The sequence below is a fragment of the Hibiscus syriacus genome, unplaced genomic scaffold (genome assembly GCF_006381635.1).
Source record: "Hibiscus syriacus cultivar Baekdansim isolate YM2019G1 unplaced genomic scaffold, ASM638163v2 tig00112236_pilon, whole genome shotgun sequence".
Lineage (NCBI taxonomy): Eukaryota > Viridiplantae > Streptophyta > Magnoliopsida > Malvales > Malvaceae > Hibiscus > Hibiscus syriacus.
In genome coordinates this window covers 143,629-151,545 of record NW_024063279.1, presented here as the reverse complement: position 1 = coordinate 151,545, position 7,917 = coordinate 143,629, and the positions used below count along the sequence as shown (strand labels likewise).

Below are 7,917 nucleotides of genomic sequence, written 5' to 3'. Positions count from 1 at the left end.
AACACGAGTATTGATGTAAAAGTGATGACACAGAGAAATTTAATCCTAAACTTAATATCGATGAGCATAGATGGAATAATTTTTTTTTTTGGAAAATTCAAACACTTCATCAATCTTTGTAAAACTTCTCTGTTACTAGCTGATTGCATTCGTTCTCCCGCTAAACACGAGTATTGATGTAAAAGTGATGACAGAGAGAAATTTAATCCTAAACTTAATATCGATGAGCATAGATGGAATAATTTTTTTTTGGAAAATTCAAACACTTCATCAATCTTTGTAAAACTTCTCTGTTACTAGCTTTGATTGCATTCGTAAATTATCAAAAAAGGAATTTAATCATACCAAACTACTAATCTTCTCTAATCAGGATGCGTGGTGTGTTGAATGCTTCACAAACGATAAATAAAATAAAAAAAACGCTCACATAATGATTTTTCACCACGCTTCCTTTGAACTTGATAATTTTCATTATGATTATTAGATGCAGCAATTGGATGAACTAAGCAGTTTTAGTCATGGTGTTGGACCCATTTTACTTGAGTGGTCCATATGCTTGGCTTGAGACACAACACATGGGGACAGGTAAGCAGAAGTTGAGATGTCTATATTGTTGTTTTCTTAATCATTTTTGCAACTGGAATTGTAAAGCATGTTTTTTTTTTGTTGGCTTTTGAGCTACGTTTCTCTTCAATGCCTAGTGGCAGTTTGTCGATATTCGAAGGGTGTGGTGCTACATCAATGATAAGTGTTATTGTTTGTTACCCACCTTAACGATAATAAAAATCTAGTCCAGCTTGATGTAGGCATTGCGAATCATCCAATCCAGGCCCAATGTTTGTTTAACGTTCCTGAGAGTCCAATAAGCCCAACCAAAGTGGCCCTCCCATACCCTCCAATTCAGCCTTCGCAACCGTTGATAATCCTCTTTAGTAGCTCCATTAACATCCCACTCCGCCCCCATTCACCTGCAAAAAAATCATCACCCCTTGCGTTTTAAAACTCGCCATTAATGAGTGCATGTGAACCAACCATCGATTCTTACCAACAAATGTGAGAGAACCATTAGATGTTGTGCGTTGATTCAGCTGCAAGGACCGGTTGTGGTATATAAAATCAGTGTTCTGTTGGACCGTCAAGTTGTTAAACTTGTCTTCGAACAGATTGTAATAATGTACATCAATAACGGATCCTCGTAAAACACTGGACATCCGGAAAAGCTCCCTCGGTTTCATCGGTCCCACCGATTGGACATGACCATGAAAGCGGTCCCAGTGCCTACGTATGGCAGCGTAACCGGCTTTGTAGTATTTGATCATGCTTGACAGTGTTGCTCCCGTGAGAGGCTTGGGATCTTTGCGTATCTGTTCAAGGACAAGGAGGAGTTAGAGCTTAGAGGTGATCATATTATGGACCTAATACTATGTTTGAGCTTGAATGAATAAAGAGAATTGGATTGCTTTGTTTTTGTTACTTCGATGTTAAGAATTCTATAACAGCTACTGTTTGGTTTATGGTTTCATCTGTTTTGCCCCATTCCTGGGAGCCATCTCTGGAGCCGCTGTGCTACCAGCCATTTTGTGAACCAGGTGCAGCATGCAGATCGATTATAACTTTTAATCCATATTTCCTGGAAAATTAGAAGCCTGAATTATGAATATCTTTTTCCACAATTATGTTTTTGCAGGGGAAAAATGGAACCTACTCTGCCCATAGGAAGGCATTGTCTAATAAATCCAAGGACCGCAGACAAACGGAGGAGGTGGCGTCGGATCAATGGCTATCCACCAGCCAACTGGTATTCGCACCGCGTTAAGACCATTTTGTGATGAATTCGAAGTCTTTTTCCACAATAAATGTGTTCCAGTGCTCCTGAGAAAGAGAGATATAAGCATACACTAACATATTATTTTTTTTAAAGTAACATATATCTTAATTAAAAGGGTAATTATATGCTTACTCACTAAATTTACTCTCTCTCTTATTTCTCCCACCGTACTTTCAATTTTTTCATTTTACCATTGAACTTTAGACATTGAACTTTTTTGTCACTCGCCGTTTACTCAATAATGAGGTGCTTACGTGACTTATTTTAATAATAAAACATGTCACAAGTTTACTTAATAACTTTACCCTATCTTCTTTTTCACTCATTATACTTTTAATTTTTTCCGATAGAAATTTAACGGTTAAGTGACAAAAAAAGTTCAATGTCCAAAGTTCAACGAGCAAATTTAAAAAATTGGAAGTATGGTGAGTAAAATATGAGAGAGAATAAAGTTCAGTAAGTAAGCATATAATTTACCTAAATCAAAATTAATTATACTCAAATTCATTAAATATATAGTAGTTTCAACTGAATTAATGCTCAATCAACATAAAATATCAAATACAAATTATAAAGATACCAATATTATATAGACATCAAATATGTTAAACACAATGTCTTATAGCATTAAAATATGTATTAATTTGTTTTTGTCTAGCAGCTTTATAGCTGCCCAAACTGGTCCATCCCTTACTTTTTGGATCTTCATATCAACGCCGGCAATTTAATATCAAATGCAATTGCTAATTATTAATTGTGAACTATTTTATAAGATATGCGAATTTTTGATTTTTTGGTTCATGTCTTGACTCGGGTACCCGAATTTTGTAGGTACCCGTAATTGGGTAATCAGATATGCGAGTTTTTATTTTTTTAAATTATTAATTTAAAAAAATAATTTTATATTATTAAAAATATTATATAATTATTAAACATACAACTATTGTGTGGGTGGAGTTTTTTTAAATTTTATTAGTTTAATTTAATATATAAATTATTACTAATTAAATATATTATTTTATAATATATATAATAATAAATGTAACCGAGTATCTAGAAAAATGCAATTTTGTGACATGGATCCGACCTAAAAATGTCGGATAGGGTAACCGGCCCGATCGAGTATTCTTTTTTTATAGAAAATATCTGATTTTTTTAGTTCGGTTAACAGATCGACGGGTCGAATAAATTAGGTCAGATATTTTAAACACCCCTAACTTTCACGTTAGATGAACATTTCTTATACTTTTTAGCATACCCTCTTTTTTTCCTCATAACGATAACTGATTGATTACAAATAAGATGATATCTTGAAGTTGACATTAACTCGATAATATCTCACATTGTATTAAACTTACTAATATGCAATTAAATACATTCATAATGAAACGATAAATAAATAAGTAATTAATCTTTGTAGGGCCGAAAATACGTACCCTCATGACTTGTGGGGCTTTTTCAGGGTCATAGCCACTGGTAACTTGAAACTCGCCCTCCACTTCAATCCTCTTCATCACAAACACCGACGGATCATCATCTCCCCATCCTTTGCTCACCCGCGAATCAGCCGTCACCTGCTTTTCTGTTTTTCGCCTGCGATTTACATCTTTTTATCTAAAGGGCATAGCTATATACACACCATTATTTGGACCAAACAAGCTTTAATAAAGACTTGCAAGTTCATTTACCTGCAAGTAGTATCCATTTGGTGCTCTGATCCGAAACCGGTTCGTATCGTTGGCGTCCCTCAGAATCTCGAAGGTCTCTGAATTTCCAGGGCATTTGTGATGGCCACTATGTCGATCCCATTCCCATTGGTGTCCAGTCCAATGAATTGCCAAAAAAAGTTGGTTAAAATCGTATATTAAAGCTTTTTGGTCACTGAGGCGATTTTCTCTTTTAAAAATCATATCAATTTTAATTTATCTCTTTCAATGATTTTTAATTAAAAACAAATACGATTTAAAAACTCTCGTTTCGAAAAATTTGGGATTCTTTAAAAATAAAAAATATGGTTCGAGGAATCGCCACCAATATTTGATTAGGGTGTGATTGGGCCACCCAAAAAATGTTTATCATTTAAATAAAAATTAATTTTAATTAAAACAACAAATTGAGGTCTGCGTTACAAAAATGAATTCGGGAGTCGATTACGTGTGAGGAAGGATTAGCATCCCCACAACGCCCTAAATCGGTACCTAGTCGATTAATTAACGTCTTCGCAATGAACTTACAAATTCAAACTTAATTTGATTTTTGATCCCATAAAATAATATGTGAATTTAATAATATTCAAAAGAACCAAATAATTAAATTAAAATTACCAAATCGTTTTAGAAAGATAAAGAATGTTCGATTATTATAATATCGAGACCAGATCTTAAAAGCTATACAACCTTTTCTCGATAAATTTAAATAGCCGAACATTTTTTTCTTCCATTCCCAAATTTAAAGTGATGGATTAATTTTTAGGCGTCACTAATGGAATACACTTTATTTTAAAATCATTAAAAGCGGACCTCAAATGTGTTATAACAACCCACTTAAAAACAATTTTAAATTAAAAGTGTATTACCCTTAATCTAATTATGTAATGTCGAGTTATGCAAATGAGGCTATCATGCAAAACTAAATTAAAAATACAATCATTTAAATATTAATGAATATTAAAAAAATCATATAACGAGACATTTACAATAAAAATTAAATAAATGTATTCTAACTAATATTAAAAACTATACATATATGTGTATTAAAAATATATATATAATATATATATATATATATATCACTAAAATAGAAAAGCAAAACCACAAAATTTCAAAGTGCAAATTTTAGAAACTGATCATACTTGTTAAAACCAGGGTTCAATAATAATAAATTACCCCTAACTACCAAAGTAATAATAATCGAGATAAAAACACACCTACTATGCACTTTAAATAATGAAACTAAAATAAAACTATGGTTAATAGAATGGACTAAAACTATATAAACACAAACATATCCACAACTAAAATGCAACATGCAAAAAACTTAAGGTCCAATGTCTAAATATCAAAATTAAATACATTACACTTAGGACTAAAATTAGATGAAACGGAAATTAAACATGTGTATCAATAATTAGACAGGGTTAAAATAAAAAAAAACACTTAACTAATAAGGGTATGAAAATAATTAATCCAAAAGAATAAAATAGAAAACCAAAACTGGAAAAAAAGACACCAGGACAAAAAAGACAAAATTAAAAACAGACTTTTACAAGTGACAGAAATGTAAAAAACGCTAACTGAGAGGACTAAAACATAATTTAGCCTAAAGCGTGAGTGACTAAATGAATAATTAACCTAAAACACAAAATACATAACCTAAACTAAAACTAAACCTAAGCTAACTAATTACTCCTAGCCAAAAGCAGTGGCCGCTCATCACTTTACTCTCCACTCTCCCTTCCTTTTACGCTAGCTGAATCGAGAGCCTCACAACCAATGGCTCCGACCGCCGTGCCATGATAGCTGTAACCCTCTCCGATCGCTAACCTTTCTATCATCTTTACCGAAACCCTCGAGACCCCTCACGCTATCTACCCTTTCGAAGCTCACACGACGATACCCACTTACTCGCACAAAACCAACGATAACGTTTCCAGTGAATAAGGTAAACCGATTAAACTCTCTTACTTCCTTTAAATTCTTAAACAAACTAATTTCTAAATGCCCACTAATTTCCTTTTCTGTTTTTTAGAAACCCAAACCCGACTACTCAACTTTCCTTCGAACATAGCACCAGAAATAACCCCTCTATGGTGAACATACCATTATTTTGACTTGGTTTCAATTCAAAGCATATACACACAATAAAATTATGAAAGCAATTGAGAATGGAAACTAAGAAATAATACCCTTTTTTTATTCTGTATATTGCTTTGGTTCGATAAAAGAGGGCTTTGTTTTCTTTGATCTTCGAATACAATGTTTTTTTCTTTCTCTGTAAAAAGAATCAATAGGGGAAGCTCTCTTGTGTTTTGAAAAAAACAAATACAATGATCTCTGGTCTCTCGTAATGGTTTCTTTTTTCCTCTTTTTTCTTCGCTCCGTTTCCCCGTAATTTGTGATGATTCCTCTCTTTTACAAACTGCTTCCCTTTAGTTTTCTAAACCGTTCCCACCCCTTTTTTACAAACTGCTTCCCACCTTGTGATGAATTTTTTGTCATTTCCTATTGTAGGTACCTTTGAAAACCGCTTCAGCAAGAATGAGCAGCTGTCTTATAGGACTCGAGTTTGTCATTGGTACGGGTTGCTCCAAATCGAGTCTCTATTGGATTGAATCAACGTTGCCTTGTTTGGGCCTGTAAAAAAACATTTTAATTAATACTTTATTATAGCCCATCAATATACATATACTTAATATTAATTATTATCTATATAGTAATACATATACATATAAGCATACCATAATAATTTATTTAATTAAACAATATTAATTAATAAAACTAACTAATATAAATATAATTACTAAAATATAAAAACCCAAATAAACTCAAATAACACCCGGACAAATCGAGCATCTACAGTTGTCCCTCTTTGCTCATTGTCGGTAACGAGAATAGAGCAAAGATCAATAGATGGTCAAGTTTGTCCGGCCATGAGAACTTTAAAAAGATTAATTTGCTCCACTGTAACTTCAGGTAAATGAGACTCGAATAATCTTCGAATGACGTGTCCACTCCCTCTTGTTTCAGGGATTAAGGAACATGAACAATCTTCTAAAAAACGGGTTCGCTCCCTATTGCTTTAGGGAGTAGAACTCGAACAATCTCTATTTATGGGTTCGCCCTCTTGCTTCAAGGAGTAGAACTCGAAAAATCTTCTGCTTACGGGTTCTCTCCCTCTGCTTCAGGGAGTAGAACTCGAACAATCTTCTGCCTACGAGAACTCGAACAATTTTCTGGTGTAATTCTGCTTCACTATTCTTCCATGAAGGCTCAACTTCGAAGGTTAAACTTGAAAATCAAACGTTACCACTCATTAGTGTATGCTTGAAGATTTGAAAAAAATTATACTAAAAAATTTAGAATTTAAGAGAATCTTTAAGAATCTATTTCTTTTGCGGGAGCTTGTCTCACAACAACTAGATATGAGAATCTTCCTGACTCGACTGATATCTGAACCTCTCTCTTCCTGTGACTTTGAATTGGTAATGACTCCTCGTGCGCATTTCCTTTAATCAATTGATCCTTCTTTGTACTCGAGAACCTTCGTTTTCCTCTCACATCTAATGATCTGATTTGCTCTAACACTTTTCCGAGAATGCTTAAACTGGCCCGAATGACTTATCATCTTGCTCGAAAGACTTACAAATGACCCGAAGGATTTCATCATCATACTCGAAAGACTTATTGATGGATTTGCTTCACTACTCTTCGGTGAAGGCTTATAAATTACCCGAAGGATTTCATCATGCTCGAAAAACTACTGATGGGTTTGCTTCAGTACTCTTCCGTGAAGGATTACAAATTACCCGAAGGATTTAAATCATCGTGCTCGAAAGACTTACTGATGGCCTAAGGATTTAAGCATCATGCTCGAAAGACTATTGATGGCCCGAAGAACTTACTAAGTGCGAAAATTTGGAAATCGCCTTCTTAGTATTCAAAGGTTCATTTTCTTAAAGCATCACTTTCTTATTTTTCAAACTCGTGTGAAACATCCTACCCGAAGGTCTTATGGATGGCCCGAAGGACTTATCATCTTGCTCTAAAGGCTTACAGATGACCTGAAGAATTTTTAATCATCATGCTCGAAAGACTTACTGATGGCCCGAAGGACTTAAATTGTTTACTGGGTAAGAAACCTTTCTTATTTTTCAAAATCTCAAATTTTATATTTTAATGATAAATCCTCCTCATTTCACTTCATAAAAAGACTTAATGATCGGGCCTCGTTCCCCGCTTCAAAGTAATACTTCCTCTATGAATTGACCCTGCGTTCCTCAGGTTCTGCCTCTCTAAACATGATTCCCTGTATTGATGTTTAACTTCTACCTTTCAATTGTCGGGATTTTAACATCATGCATCTTCTCTTTT

General features: G+C 33.9%; 1 protein-coding gene across 1 annotated transcript; it reads right to left on the bottom strand.

Annotated features, from left to right (window-relative positions):
• Positions 1-668: 668 nt before the first annotated feature.
• Positions 669-1,341, bottom strand: LOC120176343. Its single transcript, XM_039182785.1, has 2 exons — positions 1,046-1,341; positions 669-968 (listed from the first exon to the last, which is right to left on the bottom strand). Exons 1-2 carry the CDS (start codon positions 1,317-1,319, stop codon positions 901-903), a joined length of 342 nt encoding a protein of 113 aa, XP_039038716.1. The 5' UTR covers positions 1,320-1,341; the 3' UTR covers positions 669-900.
• Positions 1,342-7,917: the final 6,576 nt, after the last annotated feature.

Bases quoted from the DNA above. Each gene is read 5' to 3' on its own strand.
- LOC120176343 (XM_039182785.1), bottom strand. From the start codon at position 1,319: ATGATCAAATACTACAAAGCCGGTTACGCTGCCATACGTAGGCACTGG. The intron at 969-1,045 runs GTAAGAATCGAT...ATTTTTTTGCAG, and splicing joins TGGTTCTCTCACATTTGTTG to GTGAATGGGGGCGGAGTGGG.